This window comes from Haliotis asinina, chromosome 15 (genome assembly GCF_037392515.1).
Source record: "Haliotis asinina isolate JCU_RB_2024 chromosome 15, JCU_Hal_asi_v2, whole genome shotgun sequence".
NCBI lineage: Eukaryota > Metazoa > Mollusca > Gastropoda > Lepetellida > Haliotidae > Haliotis > Haliotis asinina.
The window spans coordinates 42,203,195-42,224,496 of NC_090294.1; the positions used below are offsets into that span (position 1 = coordinate 42,203,195).

At 38.9% G+C, this 21,302-nt stretch overlaps 1 protein-coding gene across 1 annotated transcript; it reads left to right on the forward strand.

The window, feature by feature from the left end:
- The first annotated feature begins 5,131 nt into the window (after positions 1-5,131).
- Positions 5,132-20,750, forward strand: LOC137265965 (uncharacterized). Its single transcript, XM_067801453.1, has 2 exons — positions 5,132-5,180; positions 19,750-20,750. The coding sequence occupies exon 2, from the start codon at positions 19,755-19,757 to the stop codon at positions 20,586-20,588; it is 834 nt and encodes a 277-aa protein (XP_067657554.1). The 5' UTR covers positions 5,132-5,180; positions 19,750-19,754; the 3' UTR covers positions 20,589-20,750.
- The last annotated feature ends 552 nt before the right edge of the window (positions 20,751-21,302 follow it).

Consider the following 21,302-nt stretch of genomic DNA (forward strand, 5'->3'; position numbering starts at 1 on the left):
GTGGTTCAGACTCGATTATGTACAGGCCGCCGCCATATAGCTGGAATATTGCTGAATCTGTCGTTAGAAACAAAATAACCGACACTTTATAAATGGAAAATCTTTTTCAAGCGTCTTCACAAAAACCTATATCGCTCAGCAACTCAACTGATACTGGTTACATCATTAGATATATAATTACCTTTATTAGAACCTGATGCGAGTTACAGCTGTGCAGTAATGACCGGCTCGACGTCGCCTGGGTCATCAAAGTGGACAACACACGATTGTAGCACCAATGCCGGTGGGATTGTTTGTGAACGGCAGCCTGACTTAAAAACAGGTAAGTAAACCTTACGATTAATGACTGGGACGAATCCAGGATTTGGGGGAAACATGTTCCCCTGGATTCAGACTTGAGTGGTGCGTATACTTGCTTTTTCATCCCACTTTCCCTGTACACCTAACAGAATTGTTTCAAAGTATGGTCAAGACTGAGAATTCTTTTGCACTGATATGTATATATTTAATACAGGTTTACCAATTTAAACCCCGGGAAGATTCTGTTTACAATTGGTGTTCAGGAACCCATATTTGTCGTAAGAGGCGTCTAAGGGAGCAGGTGGTCAAACTCGCTGACTTGGTTGACACACGTCATCGTATTCGTAGATCGATGCTCTTGATGTTGATCTCTGGATCACCCGGATCTACACGTACCGGACAAATACAGAAGACTTGTTTCGTATGTGATATGACCTTTACGTCTGAACTAAACGTTTCAGCATAACTAAAGTCAGAGAGTATCATTGCCGTTCAGGAATGACCTCTCTACGCCCGAATCCAGTGAACGACGAACTGCACATACAAACTATGGACTCGATCGGTGTTTAGCTGACATGTAACATTTACCCACAACAATAAATAAACTTCTGGATGAGCATATGTTTGGTCAGACATCGCTCAATCGAATAACGACGAAGACAGTTTTGTAACTAACACAGATTTATGAATTACATCTGAAATCTAACCCCGACATGTCTATGTTGTCGACCAGTCTGATGTCCTATACTTAAATATTACAACGCGCAGGAACTGTGAATTTGACCGACTGAGGAAGTAAGAAACGTGTTTCATCTGATGGTGGTAGTATTTTAATCTGTAACCCAACAACAAAAGATGTTCATAAAGAACATGCCGTACACATTTCCGACCGCATAAACTCTCCTGAAGAACTGCTTTCTTCCGCGTCGCCGCTAGTTATTGAGTGGCTGTCGTACATTCTTATACGTCACACCTACAGAATGAAATTGCGAAATGCATTTCGTAATGTGGTGTTAACTAGTGGAAAAAAAAGAATTTGCTTCTTAAAAGAAATGACCTTCAGTTTGTGTGAGATCGCTAGAGTACGAACCTCCACAGAGTGAAGGCCAAACAATCCATGAACGTCAACATAACCTGTGGTAAGTGTACATGCGCGTGTGGCCGTATGTGATAGACTGATCAATGTGTGGTTTGTTTGCTGCTTGTTTAACGTCAGACTTAGCAACATACTAGCTATATGGCGGCTACCTGTAAACAACAGTGTCTGGGCCAGTCAATCCTCTGATCAACGCATCGATCTAGTCTATTGGGATACGATGACGTTTCAGCAAGTCTCAAAATACTGAAAGGCATGGGTTACTTAAGATCATTTGTAACGCGAATCTCCGCCGCTTTGACCTTGCCAACTGAACATTTAAATCTTGGAATTTTATTCATCTCAGGACAAAACTTGTTGAACCAACACTCATAGATTCAAATCACTGTGATTGGTATGTATTACATGGGGATAAGCTCAGTTACTGGAACAAGGAAACAATGCACGCGAGGTACATCATGAGCGTTAACTTAGACCAACCCCATTTGTTCTCGGTGTTTCATTTAATGTGCATACCTTCTTGCAAACAGTAATATCGATTTGAAACTATGGTCGTTTCTTAAACAAACAAATAAACTTTATTTTGGCTATTTTAGAGCGTCATTAAGTAAATCGTCTATGGACGAAACAATAGGCCCATGGCGTGAATTCGTGTTTTGAGGATTGCATGTGAATGATATTTCATGGGTCGGCACCGATGTTTTAAATCGAGAATTTTGTACAATTATGGAATCATATGTGTTTCACGATTCAGTAATTCTCTGTTTTGTATTTCCAGATGCAACTAACCTAGCTCTTGAAGCAGACACTCAGATTATTCACGACCTGGACGGCTCATTGGCGGTTGACGGAGACCAAAGCCTTGACACCTCTTCCTGCACTTTTAATGCTCTTTTCGAGACCTACTATATAATTATTGACCTTGGACAAAATTCCAGCATCACTAAAATCGGCCTATTTGCAAGTAAGTTTCATTACGATAAGACAACTTCAATTACCCGAGTCGTCATTTGGAACGGTTAGTTCTTTTGGGTAATAGGCCATGTCTGATAACATTTATATCAGTTATTGTCAAAGGAGATCTTGCCAGATCAAACACAACCTTTAGATTACGTGACGTAGAGGTTTTGGTTAAGGAAACCCTCAACAAAATCGGTACTGAAACATCATTGAACAAGGTTACTGGTCTCGAGATGGATGGCTTTCAACAGGTAACTGTGGCACCACTTGTCATCCCTTTAAGTCGTGACTATGACACTACGACAGACGGTCTCCCGGGATAGATAATGAGATGTCCCTCGCCATGTCTGACTGTTCCGTTTCTGCCGTTTCACCCCGCCGCGACAGATAACAACTTCTGCATTTTCAGTGATGATAGTTTCTTAAACAACTTTTTGGATGCAGTCCGGAAAAGTTTCAGAAACCTGTAGGTATTAGTAAATGATAAAAACGTGTTCTCGTTATATTTATGTGGCAATTCTGTAAAATGATAAAATTTGCCATTCATCGGTCTCTTCATTTAAAACCAACTAGCATTCACACAATAAGAACTGTTTGTATTGTTTTTCAGCCGATATCCGTAAGTACCGCGAGAATAGGATACTGCCAGTATAACACTTGGTGTAGTGTAAGCAATAAGATACGTCTATGACATGGTTACTTTGTACAACGGCACCCTTGATAATGTGGAAAACGTCATTCTCGCCCCACAGTATTACATCGTTGAAGTGTTTGCTTTTGGAGCATCCACGATATCTCCAGGGCATACGTTCCGGTAAGTCTCCACTAAACCCTCGATGCATCTACGGCTAGTCTCCGCATTCTCATAGCAGCCAATCAGCTGAGCCACCGTTACAACCGAGCTTGCCAGTGTCAACAAAGATAGCGGTCGCAGTTGTGAAGGTTTGTTCGCAGTGCGACTCAGATTCGTACAGACAAATTGACAGGTCCGAAACTCTGAAAAATGTATGCAAGGACTGCTTCTCCTTCTTTCAGAGTAGCTCTCCATCATTTGTGTTGTCAAGTACAATCGGTTGGGTAATTTAAAAAAGAGAAGTTAATCTGTGCTTTGTACGCGCAATTTCCCAGCGTAGGCACCTGATTGGATGCAAAGCCAGCCAAGGAGGTGACAAAATTATCTGGCCGAGCCGTAGATGCATCTAGGGTATAGTGGAGACTTATCGGAACGCATACCTGGAGATATCGAGGATGCCCCTGAAGTTGAATTCTAAAAAATGTTTCCACTTGCATATTGTTAATACAGTTCAAACTTTATGGATAAAAACTTTTTTATTCGTGAATGCGACGTTTCTGTACAGAGTCTTGTACCGTTGCCAAGCATGACTTAAAGTTTGCTGTATATTGTCCTCCCCAACTTCTAAAATGCCACTCAAAGAAGTTAGGCACAAGGTCGATATGAAAACTTGAAATGGTAAAGAAATGAAGGAAGTCTAAACTGATATATTACATTTCAAGTCATGATATATCGGGTGTCGACTGGACATCAGTAACTGAGCTCTTAATGACGTCTCCTAACAACGGGCATGATAACTGGCGGTCGTCAAGCAATTTGGGGGCCGGCCCATTTCTGCTCGTTAACATGTAGACGTTTTAATGTACTTATACTTTACGGGAATGCCCTGCATGACATCCCGGGTAAGCCTAAGTCTGCTGCGTATTATTCATTGTAAGGTGAATTTGGCATCCTTAAATGCACGACTCAAAAAGTAACTGCGGTCACGGTCGTGGGTAGGAACCCCTAATCCGCATTAATTCTGAACGTCAATATATCAATAAAACATGCTAATTGTGGGTTTCAACATAGTTGTGATTGTTTATCAGGCGACTAACAGGATCATGTAGTGTTGAAGATCCGGGTTAGAACTGATCTTCAGTAACCCATACTTGTCGTAAGCGGCGACTGACAGGAACGGATGATCAGGCTCGTTGACTTGGTTGACATATCGCACTTGCGCAGATGGATGCTCATGATGTTAAACATTGTATTGCCTGTTCCAGAAAGCAAGCCGCCATATTGGTGGAATTTGGTGAGAGTAGCGGAAGAAAACATGCAGTCCAATCCCATCTGATACTTACTGAATGGGTAACAACAGACAAATGTCGGTGATTTAGGAGTGAAATGCTTCAGAAAAACAAGATTTTTGGATGTCAGCTTCTTTACTGTAGATAGCACAACATTTCGGAGCGTATGCTTGCTCTTTTATCCTCCTCCTGATGAAGGAGCAAGTGTAGCAGGGCGTGGAGTCATCCCAAAGATGACATTCTTACCATGTCAGCTTGCAGACGGGGTGAACCTCTTTGGTCATGTGGACAAGGCGTCCAAATTCGGATCAGAAGGTCCGTCGTTCGAATCCCAGCAGGGGATTCGGAAATTTTGTGGCCTCAAGCATACGCTTCCACAATAAAGAAGTTACCCGATTAAGGAGCGAGCATACGCTCCGAAACGTCGTGTTATTCAAAATACAGAAACTGACATCGATACATCTTGTTGTTTAAGAAGCGTAAGAAGCGATTTTAAGCAAACTCACTAACCAAATATCATTCATCTTGCCAGAATATCCCGTGGCGAACACTACGGTGCATTTCAGTACTTCCTGTACCGGCGCAGAGGCGTGCTGGTCCAAATGCGTCGTGGCCTCGCAGAGACAGAGAACTCAGTGGATCAATACATGCGCTGCTGGCTACAGTAACAGTGCGCGTTACGTGCGACTATTATTTCCTAATAGTCAAAGCATAAGTATCTGCGAAATTATCGTACTTGGTGGTGAGTGATAATTTATAATAACCGTACTTGCAAATAACACTAGATATAGTCTGTTTGCAGGAAAACGTGCAACTTTTAACTTTACACAAAAAAGTAAATCAAATAAACTGAAATTTAGATTGTATTACAAAGGGATAAGCGCCGTAAATGGAACAGTGGAACAAATGCACGTAGGGTACGTGAAGAGCGTTAACGTATAACACGTCACAATTTAATTCTTGACTCACAAAAGTCCAGAAACTCTCAGCACTGTGGCCACTCTCTCACAAGGGATTTCGCAAAATTAAACAGGCAGCTGTTATGTATATGTGCTAAGGATGAAAAAATGAAAAAAGTTTTTTCGAAAACTCAAAATTTAAACTCGCTCGCCCATGGGCACGCCCATGGGCGAACAGTGGCGATATGAGTAGGCCCATGGGCAGGCCCATGGGCGAAAGTGTTTAATTTCATCCAGAATAAATGTTTTGGAGGTTGTAAATGAATGAAAAAATGTTAATAAGTATCATGACACAAATTTCAGCTTGTTGTGACTTGACTCTGCTAACTGACAGCGATTTTAAAAAATCTCGCCCATGGGTGAAAAACATATTGGTATTTATTAGTGTCTTGACACGAAATTAAGCTTAGTTTGACTTAATTCGGCTAATTAAGAGTGATTTTTCAAAAAAGTCTCGCCCATGGGCGAAAACCATTTGGCCCATGGGTGAGAATATTTACTTTTACTCAAAATACACCTTTTCCCATGTTTTGGAGGTTGTGAATGGCTGAAAGTATGTTCATAAGTATCATGTCACAAAATGCAACTCATTTTGAATTCATTCCGTTAATTTAGAGCTATTTAACAAAATCTCACCCATGGGCGAAAAACATTTTGGCCCATGGGCGAGAATATTTCCTTTTACCCCGAAAACATCTTGTCCAATATTTGGACGATGTAAATGAATGAAAGTACATTTATGAGTATCATGACAGAAATTTCAACTGATTTTGACTTAATTCCTCTAAATGAGAGCAATTTTGAAAACTCTCGCCCATGGGAGAAAGACAGTTTGGCCCATGGGCGAGAATATTTGCCTTCACTCAAAATACATCTTTTCCTGTGGCTTGGAGGTGTAAATGAATTAGGATATATTTATGAGTATCATGGCACAAAATCCAACTCATTATGACTTAATTCTGCTAATTGAGACCGATTTTCAAAAACATATCGCCCATGGGCGAAAAACATTGGGCCCATGAGCGAGAATATTTCCTTTTCACTCCAAATACATCTTTTCTAATGTTTTTGAGGATGTAAATGAATGAAAGTGCCATTATGAGTATCATGACACAAAATTCAGCTGATTTTGACTTAATTTTGCGAGTTCAGGAAGATTTTTAAAAATATGCCAGAATAATTACTTTTACTCAAAATACATCTTTTCCTGTGTTTTGGAGGTTGTAAATGAATGAGGATACATTTGTACGTATCATGGCACAAAATTCAACTCATTTTGACTTTATTCTGCTAATTTGTAACAAGTACAAGAATCTGGACTTCCACTTAAATTTTCATAGTTTTTTTTATTGTCTTGGGGGGTTGTAAATATATGAATGAAAGTGTGTTTATAAATATCATGACCCAAAAAATGAAATCATTCCGGTCTTAATTCGACTAATCTCGCTCGTGGACGAAAATATTTTCGTTTGCTTGTTTTCTTTATTTTGCAAACATGCGGTTTAAAAATAGATGAAATTCTAATGACAATTCAGTTTAATTTCGTGAGTTTAGTTTTATGTCGCATTCAGTAATATCCCAGCAATATGGCGGCGGTTTCTAGATAATCGAGTTTGGATCAGACAATCCAGTGATCAACAGCATGAGCATCGACCTGCACAATTGGGAACTGATGACATGTGTCAGCAAAAGTCAGCGAGCCTGACCACCCCATCCCGTTAGTCGCCTCTTACGACACGCATAGTCGCCTTTTATGGCAAGCATGGGCTGTTGAAGCTCTTTACTTCCAGCAACATATACAGTACACTTAGAATACTAAGCCTTGAGATTCTTTTGAATTTAGGTATTCTACCTATATCTATGAAGTTGAAGTTATTTGTGAAAGCCCTAATCAAGAGAGACCAAACTCCAGTGACTATGCTGGGACACATTAATAAACGGTGTTGTGAGATCTTTAAACTGTATTGAAATATGTCTTGCCAATTCCACTGACATTCGCCAAATGTACCTACCTAGCAGTTTTAAGTGTACCTACCCAGTTTAGCATGTTTCGTTTCAATAGTGTGGTCTCCATTTTTAGTAATTCCCGTTTGCCAGTCCCGGCTTTTCTTCGTCCGAGGTTTTATGGGGTATTCTCCTATTTGTCAGACCAGAAATTATCTACAACAGGGGTAGGTCACTCGCTTGTTTTCTTTACCATTTGTACTAATTAGTATGCGCCTCCTCATGCTCCAATGCACACAGTGACCTGATTCGTCTCCATCGCAACTTAGGCTGCGTTTAACAGTACTTCAGCTAGTTTACTGTATCAGTCGAAATCTTACAATCAATGAATGAATGAATGAATGAATGAATGAATGAATGAATGAATGAATGAATAGCAAGAAGTATATGTGAATGAATGAAAGAAATGATGAAAGAAAGAAGTACATATGTGAATGAATGAAAGAATAAATGATACACCACGGCCATCCCTTCCAAAAGAACGCAAAACTATCGTTAGATCACATGTGTTAACATCAGTTTGTTATTGTCTCCCTGGTCAGACGTAACAATTGTCAGACAGGCTAAAACAACTAACTATCTGGTTGACTGCACAGCTGCCTGATGACGTAGTATACCCACATCACCTACTTTTCCTGCGTAACCTTCATCTACATCACCACCCTTAATATATTGAGCAGAGAGCACAGAAGGCCCTATAGCTGTAACCACTGAACCGTGGCGTCTCTCTGCTCCCAAGTTCCCAAGTGGGGGTGTCCTTCTCTACCTATTCCATTAATCTTAAAACATCTAACAAGCTCAACGCATGCATCTTTTTATTAAAATGTGATGTTATACATAATCATAAGAGTATTTTTATGTATTATTCAGTTGATAAATTATATATATATATATATCTCACACGCTGGACAGGTTTAGGGCATTTTGTGTTAATTTACCATTACCATTTTCATAATGCTTAAAGGTCACATGCAACGTAGAACACAACTTTGCGAGTCGCGTGCCTGCCACATTATGTAATTAGGCACGTGTGATACACATGACATGTTTTTATGTCTGTGGGTTGCAAACATACTACATTCATTTTTTTCGGATGACTGGATGTGACGGAAACTGGTGGAAACTCTTGTCAGTTTCAAGTCCTGCTTTGTACTTGGACGAATGACAGATTCCAGCCACGCAGTAGTTGACCATCTCTACTGACATGATTTTTAATTGGATCGAGCGCAAATTCAGAGAACATGAATTTTCCAAACCCAACATCTCTCTGTACATTCTTCATGGATAACGACTTCTTTTAGTGTATATGATTTTGTTTGACAACAGTATATGAATCCACACTGAAACGACGCATCAAGTACACAAAAAGAAGTTGTTATCCATACAGAATCTTACTTTCTTGTTACTGGCTATACTTCTAAAATGCCCATCAAACAGATCATCTTTCTGTACACACAATGAACCCTCAGCATATCAGCAAATGAAACAGCCAATCGGAAACCGTCGTTACACTTGAGTGCATATCCACCCGGTATGACTGGGTTCGGTCTCCCGCAGGCTTTGTTTCGAGGGAAGTAAGCCCAAGTACAAAATATTGCACTTTTGAATCGCGATTGTACGCTTATAATTTTGTTTATTCGTTTTTTTTAAACAGCAATGTATATTATATGTCATGAATAAGTGATAAATGTGTTTTAATAATGTTTGATTTTTTGGTTGCATGTGACCTTTAAAAAAGACACTCATTAATCTATCACAGAGTTTTGTCATTCCTTCACTCCAACATGGTTGCTAAATCCCCTATGATCATAGTATATCGACTCTACCATACCCAATTCACCTAATCCTGAGAAATCAACCAGTCATGACATACCCACATCGCCTAATTAATTTTCCGTACCTATCGAGTTAAAATACATAAAATGGGAGGACGCCTTGTTAACTAATGGGAGTGAGCCTTGTAGGGAGTACCCTCAATCTCACAAACTCACGTATTGAGGAGAAGCGGCCGTGTTTGTCGGGGATTTTCTGGCTTTGCTAAATAAATCGTACATAAACATGTAAAATATTTTGCCTTGATTCTGTAACTACCCACATTATGACATTGAGACCATTTTGATTTATCGACTAAAATACGATTGAATAGTTTTGAGTTTGAATCTTGCCACTTTAGCGCTCTATCTTTTTAAATGATACATGCATGCTAATATTTAGGTGGGTTTTAGTATTCCATCTATTTGTTTAAATTAATTGATTTGTCTGTTTTTGCTTTGTTTGGGTTTTTTTATTGCTAGTGGCCTAGCGAGTGTGTCTGCTTTGGTACCTGTAAATTTATTCGGACGTTTGGCGAGCGGGACGTAAACAAGAACATATATAATGAGCCCATGCATCAATACGTATTAAAGTGTTTGAAACATTATTCTAGACCAGTATTTGTACACAACTGATGAAATGTACCTGAAAGATCAAGGTTCATAAGAACGTACAGGGCACATTTCTCCTACCCCATTTAAGAATGTCCATTTCTGATTGGTTCACGTGGCCTTGCGAGGGATAATAGATCCTTAAGTTTTACCCCGCCACGTGGGAAAAGCCTGCATCCACGGCAGTCAGTGAACTGTAAAGCAGTGGTTCGAATCGAGTATAGTTAGTACCATCTTAATATAATACATGGTTCCAGCTTGTTTTGATGCTCTATTTACATAAAGTGATATTTAAACATTCGTTATGGTAAATACGGTGTAGCAATGTGATGAAGAGTATGCGGGTTTTCTTCATCCCATTTCATCCACCGATGAGAATGGTGGTATCCTCTTTTGGTTCACACCCGGATTGTCGATTGTTTTATCAAATACACAACAGGACTGTCGAAAAGCAGTGGAGTGTGACAGTGCTCAACACTGTTCTAATGACACCCGGAGCGTCGACTGCCTTGGAGAACTTGTGCCCGAGAATAGCAGAAGACTCGTCTCTACGCTAATTAACGAGCTAAAACACATACACAAAGACATCGGTGAAAGAATGAGCTGTGGAACCAATTCCTGAAAGATAGTCGTCGCACGAACAGTAGTCGAGAAAGTTGGCGTCATCGTGAATCGAGGGTCTGTGAGCATTGTAAACAGCAAATTGTGACACAGTGGCCACAATAAAGAATAAAGAGGAACTTGACAGAAGGCTTCAGCGTCTCAACGAACAGCTCCAAAGACAAGAGATTTCCGTAATGAGCTGTGCTCATCAGACCGTCTGCCTCGCTCATAGTGACCACATTACTGTACTTTATAACGTATTTGGTTTTCCTTCATGTCCGGAACGTCGAACGCCATAGTGTTGACACCTGATTATCTCCTCACGTAATACCCGAAACATCGAATTTACAAAAAATTCAATTCAATTTTAGACAGCCCAGGCAAGTCGTTTGTTTAAGGAGTAAGAGGATTAGGAGACATGGTCGACTAGATTTCTTTGTTTAACTAATCCCACACGGCCTTCACCAATAGAGGGAATGATTTCTGTTCAGTTATGACATTGCTGTTCTCCATATGTCTCCATTTTCTCCACACATCCCATGTTGTTGTATATTTGTGTGTTTTGGAACTCTGATTGGGACTGGTGAACAAGCTTTACAGTACCTCACCCATACAGCATATAATACAAAATATAAATGAAGCATGTGTCGTCATCCATATGAACTATCATATAATAACATAGGCATACATATCATTACATAAAATACAACTATCATATAAGTAAACATAAAAAATAGAGTTATGGTTTGTTGTGTCTGACTAGCTCTTTGTAGAAACACTGAACATTTGTGAGAAGGTTTTTGACAAGTTGATTAGTTTCCTGTTAAAAAATTAAAAATCAAGCTTTGTGTTTTATGATAAAATCGTAGACGGATTCAACTATTTTCTGGTTTTCACAGTGAATAAGTTCTTTTCCGTTCACCGAAGTCATCATAGACCACAGTGAGAAAAGGTCGATCTTCAAGCAGTAAGGAAGACCATGATAGCGTATGGAGTACGTGTGTAGTGGTCATCTCCTCCGTTACCCCCTCCTCCGAATCCACACCCCACCAGGGCGTGTAGGACTTGTCTCGGTGGATAAAAAGGGACTCCTATAGCCCCATATATCCCTAATCACAATGCTATAATTTGTCGTGTTTGTGTATCCGGTTTTGTGTATTCTGTAATATTGTATAGTACTGGTGAAGTGTTAATAAAAGCAATATTTTACTTGCTAAACGAACCACGTTCTTTGAGAATCAAAATATGTTTTAAGCACATTTCCAAAATTGAAATGCAGCATGCACACAATAACTAAATTGGAAGGAATATCGTGCCGGACAAGGTTTTCCAGAGCACATGCACATAAATGTCAATGTCTTTCAAACACTAATATGTGCAGGTCTTGCAAAAGGACAAAGCAGGTATGCTTGACAAAGTTCTTGCAAAGGAGGTTTATACACAACACCAAAACCAACTGGTCAGGTCGACGCCTTATAAAACAATCAATTCGAGATTTCCTTTGAATGTGAGATATTTGGCTGCGCGTCTTGCGCAATCAGTCTTTTTCATCCATATACACTCACGAACACCTGTTCATTTCAAAGCTGGTGTCCCCTAATGACCTAATGTGATCCATGGATGAATTTTGTATATGACAAGTAAAATACACTTGAAAGCGGCAGCTGTTTTAATCCAATAAACAAACCAGCGGACGAGACATGACTTTCGGTGCAAATTGTCGTAGGCGCTTTGCGGAAATTACGTAAGTGAACGCGGAAGAAACAGAAAGCGTCATCGTTCCGCTCTGTTTCCATTGTCTTTGCGAGTTATGCTGAGATATTCAACAAACTGAGATAAAAGTCAAAATGATGAAAAAGTGGAAATCAGTGTGTGGATTAGAACTTGAAAATCACACATGAAGTCTTTGACAAAGTAATATCTGTTCAGGTCATGATCATTTGGAGAAAAACACGAAAGTTCTATGGATATACAACTTCTTATAAGGTAAGCAGCATTTCGGCGTAGCTGTTAAACTCGTTATCAAGAAAGGGATATCTTACAGGTAGTCCTGTAAGTTAAACCTTTGTTTTAGGTCGAGGTCAAAATCGTTTGGTGTAGTGACAACGGTGTTGTTTTATGGGATTAGACACGGATTTTCTATAAAATGTGTGTCCTCAGGAAACGAAATAAGACACGTGTACCAGAATGTAAGTGAATCGATGTTAGCGAGTTCAATCAGTGACTTCAGTTAATAAAATGGGCTTTCAGTTCACTCCTTCCATTAGTAATGAGTTATTTAGTTTCTTGATAAAATTGCTTGCAAGGTGAATGTTGAAAATGACAGTTTTCAGGATCATTTTAACAACTTCAGTTATGGCAAATGCGCTGCTATGCTATGTCCTACTTATTTTACGGGAAGATACCTTTGTGTAAACAGCTATATGTTCATTTTGAGAACTGGTAAAAAGGGAGAATATATCTCGTGAAAATGAATTTTGAAAGACTGCAGATCAACAGTTCTAGTTGTCTCAACAACATAATTTCTAAAATACTTAGAGACCACAATCACGAAAGCCAAAGTAAATCTTTTCGAGTGTAGCAAAAATAGTGAAAATTTATTTTAAAAATAGAAAAGTAAACGCAAAATCAATCTTGATTACATTACGTATTCCTCATAGCCCGATATAATGATTACACATTAATAGTATGGATACGGTAATCTATAGTTTAAACTAATCTCCTCAAGTAATCGGGACTGGATTGGCAAGCATAAACATACATATCAATGCCGCTCCATACCAATAATATAATTACATAACATACATGATAACAACACTTCATGTTCCGCTCGTCAAACGTCAGAATAAATTTACAGTTATCAAAGCAGACTAACAGGCCCACTAGCAGCAAAAAACAAAACAAAACAAAACAAAAACAAATAAATTAATAAATCCAAATGAATAGATGGAATACTAAAAACCACCAAAATATGCACGCCCCCTTTAAAAGGGCAGAGTGCAAAAGTGGCAAACCGGTAAAATATGCCAAGATTCAAACTCAAAACTATACAATCGTATTTTACTCGATAAATCAGAATGGTCTCAATGTCATAATGTGGGTAGTTACAGAATCGAAGCAAAATATTGTACACATATGTATCATGAAATAATAATTTATCAACTGAATAATACATAAGAAAATACTCTTATGATATGTATAACATCACATTTGAGTAAAAAAATGCATGCGTTGAGGTTGTTAGATGTTTTAAAGATTAATGGAATAGGTAGGAAAGGACACCCCCACTTGGGAACTTGGGAGCAGAGAGACGCCACGGTTCAGTGGTTACAGCTATAGGGCCTTCTGTGCTCTCTGCTCAATATATTAAGGGTGGTGATGTAGATGAAGGTTACGCAGGAAAAGTAGGTGATGTGGGTATACTACGTCAACAGGCAGCTGTGCAGTCAACCAGATAGTTAGTTGTTTTAGCCTGTCTGACAATTGTTACGTCTGACCAGGGAGACAATAACAAGCTGATGTTAACACATGTGATCTAACAATAGTTTTGCGTTCTTTAGCATGTTTTTATTCTTTCATTCATTCACATATGTACTTCTTTCTTTTATTATATCTTTCTCATTCATTCACATATGTACTTCTTTCTTTTATCATTTCTTTCATTCATTCACATATACTTCTTGCTCTTCATTCATTCATTCATTCATTGTAAGATTTCGACTGATACAGTAAACTGGCTGAAGTACTGTTAAACGCAGCCTAAGTTGCGATGGAGACGAATCAGGTCACTGTGTGCATTGGAGCACGAGGAGGCGCATACTAATTAGTAAAAATAGTAAAGAAAACAAGCGAGTGACCTACCCCTGTTGTAGATTATTTCTGGTCTGACAAATAGGAGAATACCCCATAAAACCTCGGACGAAGAAAAGCCGGGACTGGCAAACGGGAATTACTAAAAATGGAGACCACACTATTAAAGCGAAACATGCTAAACTGGGTAGGTACACTTAAAACTACTAGGTAGGTACATTTGGCGAATGTTAGTGGAATTGACAAGACATATTTCAATACAGTTTAAAGATCTCACAACACCGTTTATTAATGTGTCCCAGCATAGTCACTGGAGTTTGGTCACTCTTGATTAGGGCTTTCACAAATAACTTCAACTTCATAGATATAAGTTGAATTTTGTTATATTTATAGAATACCTAAATTCAAAAGAATCTCAAGGCTTAGTATTCTAAGTGTACTGTATATGTTGCTGGAAGTAAAGCTCTGTGTTCGGGACCCGTGAAGATCTGGAGTAGAAGAGGGCTTCAACAACCCATGCTTGCCATAAAAGGCGACTATGCTTGTCGTAAGAGGTGACTAACGGGATGGGGTGGTCAGGCTCGCTGACTTTTGCTGACACATGTCATCAGTTCCCAATTGTGCAGGTAGATGTTCATGCTGTTGATCACTGGGTTGTCTGATCCTCGATTATCTAGAAACCGCCGCCATATTGCTGGGATATTGCATAAAACTAAACTCACGAAATTAAACTGAATTGTCATTAGAATTTCATCTATTTTTAAACCACATGTTTGCAAAATAAAGAAAACAAGCAAACGAAAATATTTTCGTCCACGAGCGAGATTAGTCGAATTAAGACCGGAATGATTTCATATTTTTGGTCATGATATTTATAAACACACTTTCATTCATATATTTACAACCCCCAAGACAATAAAAAAAACTATGAAAATTTAAGTGGAAGTCCAGATTCTTGTACTTGTTACAAATTAGCAGAATAAAGTCAAAATGAGTTGAATTTTGTGCCATGATACGTACAAATGTATCCTCATTCATTTACAACCTCCAAAACACAGGAAAAGATGTATTTTGAGTAAAAGTAATTATTCTGGCATATTTTTAAAAATCTTCCTGAACTCGCAAAATTAAGTCAAAATCAGCTGAATTTTGTGTCATGATACTCATAATGGCACTTTCATTCATTTACATCCTCCAAAACATTAGAAAAGATGTATTTGGAGTGAAAAGGAAATATTCTCGCTCATGGGCCCAATGTTTTTCGCCCATGGGCGATATGTTTTTGAAAATCGGTCTCAATTAGCAGAATTAAGTCATAATGAGTTGGATTTTGTGCCATGATACTCATAAATATATCCTAATTCATTTACACCTCCAAGCCACAGGAAAAGATGTATTTTGAGTGAAGGTAAATATTCTCGCCCATGGGCCAAACTGTCTTTCTCCCATGGGCGAGAGTTTTCAAAATTGCTGTCATTTAGAGGAATTAAGTCAAAATCAGTTGAAATTTCTGTCATGATACTCATAAATGTACTTTCATTCATTTACATCGTCCAAATATTGGACAAGATGTTTTCGGGGTAAAAGGAAATATTCTCGCCCATGGGCCAAAATGTTTTTCGCCCATGGGTGAGATTTTGTTAAATAGCTCTAAATTAACGGAATGAATTCAAAATGAGTTGCATTTTGTGACATGATACTTATGAACATACTTTCAGCCATTCACAACCTCCAAAACATGGGAAAAGGTGTATTTTGAGTAAAAGTAAATATTCTTTTTTGAAAAATCACTCTTAATTAGCCGAATTAAGTCAAACTAAGCTTAATTTCGTGTCAAGACACTAATAAATACACGTTCATTTATTGAGAAACTGCAAAGCCTGGACAAAAACATGTAGTTTCAATGAAATTAATTATTCTCGTCCATGGGCCAATATGTTTTTCACCCATGGGCGAGATTTTTTAAAATCGCTGTCAGTTAGCAGAGTCAAGTCACAACAAGCTGAAATTTGTGTCATGATACTTATTAACATTTTTTCATTCATTTACAACATCCAAAACATTTATTCTGGATGAAATGAAACACTTTCGCCCATGGGCCTGCCCATGGGCCTACCCATTGGCCACTGTTCGCCCATGGGCGTGCCCATGGGCGAGCGAGTTTAAATTTTGAGTTTTCGAAAAAAACTTTTTTCATTTTTTCATCCTTAGCACATATACATAACAGCTGCCTGTTTAATTTTGCGAAATCCCTTGTGAGAGAGTGGCCACAGTGCTGAGAGTTTCTGGACTTTTGTGAGTCCAGAATTAAATTGTGACGTGTTGTATACTAACCTTACTTGTTCTCGGTGTTTCATTTAATGTGCTTACCCCCTTGTAATAAATCACCGGCAACAGCGATTTGAATCTAAGATCGTTTGTTAAACAACCTTACATTGTAATAAGTTGAATGAATTCTAAGAGTTAAATGTTCAGTTGGCAAGGTAAAAGTATGAGGATTCGCATTTTAATTTGATTTTGTTCAATTTCCTTTTTTGTTTGAAATGAAATTCATCGGTATGTTTTCACTGCAAACAATGTTCAAAAAGAACATTACCCAGAGAGAGAAACGTTTGAGGTGCTATCCAAGATTCTCACCTTGATTGGCGACCGACAATGGCGGAGGTGTAACCACGTGGTCAAATCGTTCGCTCGTTACACCGATGGCCCTGGTTCGATTCCCCACTTGCAATGTGTGAAGCAGTTCTGGTATCCCCAATTGTGATATTGGTGGAACATTTCTAAAAGCGGCGTAAAACATTCCTCACACTCGTCACTTTACTTCATTTGGTTTGTTACTTTGGTATGCTTCTAACTATTTGAAGAGCCTAAAAATCTCAGAAGCATTTTGAGATAGACCACCTTCACCCACTGTTTGAAACACGGTAAGCTGATATATACCCATGGAAAACAAATAAGACAACATATGAATGTACAAGTGTCCCTTTATTTTTTCCAGCTTTATTAACATATAGCAATATGGGTGAAATTCGGGAAAACGCTTGTACTGTCATGTGTTCCCTTATTTGTTTCCACGAGTATATATATTCCATCATTTTGGATAACATACCTCACGATTATCGACATCAGTGGTCACTATGTACTTTTTAGTATTGTCATTATGCATATGAATAATTAAGTTAAATCAAAACAAGTTAATGCAGAAAATGTTGTTTAGTTAATGCATACTAATGTTGGCTAATTTATATCTATGCATCGCGGATCAACACGTAAACGGCAATATTTTTCGTCATATTAATTTCATCCTCAATATCCTGAGGTACAATCACATTGGCACTAGTTCAGCCATATCGTGACTAAAACAGGTTATGCTCAAATAATATATAATGTTAGATTATTAAATCTATCGACGAAGGGGCAGTAAAATAACTTAGTCTAGAATGTCACAGTTAGAAACATAAAACTGGCATGCAACGTATTATTCAGGACACATAGAGGATACTAAACGACCTTCCGTGTAATACCATTTTTATTAAACGAGTTAATGATTTGGTGTCAGACGAGCGAAAGCGAGTTTGATACTAAATCTTTAACGAGTTTAATGAAAATGGTATTTCACGGAAGCGAGTTTAGTATTCTGTTTATTACTCGCCAACATAAATTAACAGAAACGAAATCGCCTATTATGTGAGGACACTCAGCTTTCAAGTCAAGCAAGGTCTAGTAAAATCGCGACATCAACATGAGCATTGTGATGTCACAACTTTGAACCATTTTGAACCATCCGTCAAGCGGTATTACACTAGTGTAATACTGAAGTGAAAATATTACACTGCAGTATCTTCAACGGGCGAGTAATAATGCAATATAAACGGAGGGATCATCATGTACAGTATACTTGCCTTCCTCCAGGATCATTCTTGTTACAAATCGGGGGGCTGTTGTTTCTCTTGGCTTTATACTAACTAAATTAATCTACGTACGTCTGAAACGTGCTCAGATTGACAGGGTAACATTTCACAATATTGCACAAATGTCTTATTTTTCTCGTACCTATCTGTGTTTTAACTGCGACATTCATGTTCTGAAGCCATACCACATTCGGTTTTCCTACCTACAGCAGTTTTTGAGAAAACAGGATACCGTGCACTGTCAAGAAACACACGACAAAGCTATAGCTAAGTAACATTGTAAGACGTTTTTCATTTTCGGGCTACACCAATGCACTTTCGTCTTCAAAACACATACCAAATTTGGTTTTCCTATCTATAACGGTTATGGAGAAAATCTGTCCGGATCAGACGAACGGACTTCAGCCCAATACCCCTCCACTAACGATACACGATAAATCAGGTATGAATTTGGCCTGTTGTGTATATTAAATTCTGCTAGGACACAGTTGCAGTCGCCCTTATTATAAGATGGACATTTCAGGTCTGGAGAGGGACATTCATGGATGTGATGTTCTGCAATTGCAGAGAAGGTTTGGCAGTAGGGGAAATAATGTGGTTCAGAGGCTGTGAGATACACTGGAGCATAGTCTTATTTTTCATTAGGTGAACGAAGCACAACAAAGCCCCTAACATAACAAAAGCGGAAATCAGTAACTGACGTTGATTAGTAACGGCAACGGTCCTCGTTGTACAGACGTTAGCGTTCACGCTATTCCCTTTTGTGTATATCATTTCTGAAATACCTCTCACGAGCAATAGAAATGACAACTGTATAAACACTTTTGATCAGCGTACGTCTAATTCGATTACTACCAGAGTATGTGAAACTGGGTGGCTTTAATCAATTCATCACCACAGTTAAAGACAAAAGCCTTTGATGAAGTCAGGACCTTTCAAAGAACTCTGACGTTTTCGGGTGAGGTTCGGGTGAGGTTCGGGTGAGGTTCGGGTGAGGTTCGGTGAGGTGAGGTTCGGGTGAGGTTCGGGTGAGGTTCGGGTGAGGTGAGGTGAGGTGAGGTGAGGTGAGGTGAGGTGAGGTGAGGTGAGATGAGGTGAGGTGAGGTGAGGTGTAACGTCATACTTAAGTATACTTCGCTCATTATGTCTTTGTATGTGTGGCTGCTTGTACTAGCTCAGCCTTAAGCCGGATGTATAGTGCTAGCTCCCGAAGATACCACTTAAGTATGAATACCCCCTCCAGACGATAGCCAGACAGGGACCAACCAGCATTTTATTTTAACGCATTTCGGTATAAGGCCGCTTGGGATCGAACCCGCGACCTTCCGGTGTTCGGGTGAATGCTGTATCCACTACATCATAGAAGCGGTTCTGTGATGTTTTTGTCGTAGAAGAAATGGCTTCCTGTTGGTTGTAATGATGTCTGTAATAACAATGTGTCATGTACACCTTTGGGTGAGATACCCTAGCAAAATTATCTGATGTCAATTATATATATGTACAGCATATGTATTTATGTCAGGACAATTAAGATGAATTTGCTCAGCCTGTCAAGATTTCCTGCGTACAATAATTGTGTTGTATTATTTCTTTCCCATCAGTTTCAATGAGTGCCGCAACCACAACCACCATCCAAACAACGACTTCAACAACGACAACGACAACAACAACTTCAACAACTACAACGTCCACAACTTCTACAACGACAACGCCCACAACGACTTCAACAACTACAACGCCCACCACGACTTCAACAACTACTACTCCCACCACTACCACAACGCCTACCACAACATCCACTACCACAGCGCCCATCACAGCCGCATCTACAACAACGACCTCAGTGCCCGTCACAACCATAGCCACCGCTTCTTCTCTCATCTCAACCACAACCTCAATGCCCACAACAACTTCAGCAACAGCAGCTTCTACGTCCATCATCACCACGACCCCAGGTACAACCACAGCAGCTAGCACATCCACATCCACAAACACAAATGTAGCACACACCACAACCACCACAATGATCCCAGTATCAGTATCTAACTCAACATCATCTTCGACGATATTTTCATCTACGTCGACATCACCTGCTGTGAGTACATCCGAAGTTGTCACTACAGTCCACCCAGACGGGCAGGTTCTTGCTTGGGATAACTATGGACGACCAATACGTAAAAAATGCACATGTCGGTGTAAACCCCCTGCAGTTCCAAAGGTGGAAAAAGAGGCTGTTGACAGAGGCGATGAACTGAAAGATGAATTAATAGTTGAAACAAAACTCTTATCAACAGAAATTGCTAAGAAAATCAGTAAACAGGACGACAGAAAGTCCTCCAATATTATTGGGATGTCAGGGATAGCCATGATCATACTTCCCTTTCTCTTCATCGTCATTCCAGACCTGCTGAGCCTCTTGAAGTGGCTATGTAGATGTTGATGTGATATGTTTTGTGATTGATGCCACCAGTGACCCGTAAATATATTGTAAAGATGAGATTTACAAGATATTTACAAATTTATAAATGTGAGATTTACAATAATTTACTATTTTGTAAATATTCTCAAAGGAACATAATTGTTATATGGCGGTAAATGATTTGAAACATCCTGAATATGTTCAAAACCTTCTGATGAAAGAATTAAGGCAAAGCACGGCTTGCTTGACAACTGATTTTTCTATATCAAGGGGTAAATGTTTCAGCTCACAATTATAGCTGAATCGTCTCAAATATTTTAACTCTCGTATAATAATTGCATTTTCAAAAGAAAAAGAATTATCAGAAAAAAATGATTTATTTGTAAATAGATAGTATTTGCTTATATAGATTGTTAGTGGCTCTATCTTAACAGTGGGTCAAAAATATTGTCTTCTTGTAAGGGTAAGTGCCACGCAAAATATTAAGCCTACCAGGTGTGTGATTCTTAGATATGTGTTCTTTTAACAACTTGGTTAAATTTGTCATAATCGCCAGTATCTGAAGGGATGGTACAGTAATTCTAATTAGTGTCTACACAGGTAGTAAAAATACTTTGAGTGTCCATGGTATCTGCTACGGTGTTCTACCTTCAGGTATTGGCGATCTACAGATATTTTCATTTTGTATTTTGCGTAATTTTTTCATGTTGCATTTTGTACATTAATACTGGAATG

What these genes read in the sequence shown, in the direction of transcription:
- LOC137265965 (XM_067801453.1), top strand. Translation starts at nt 19,755, where the DNA reads ATGAGTGCCGCAACCACAACCACCATCCAAACAACGACTTCAACAACG.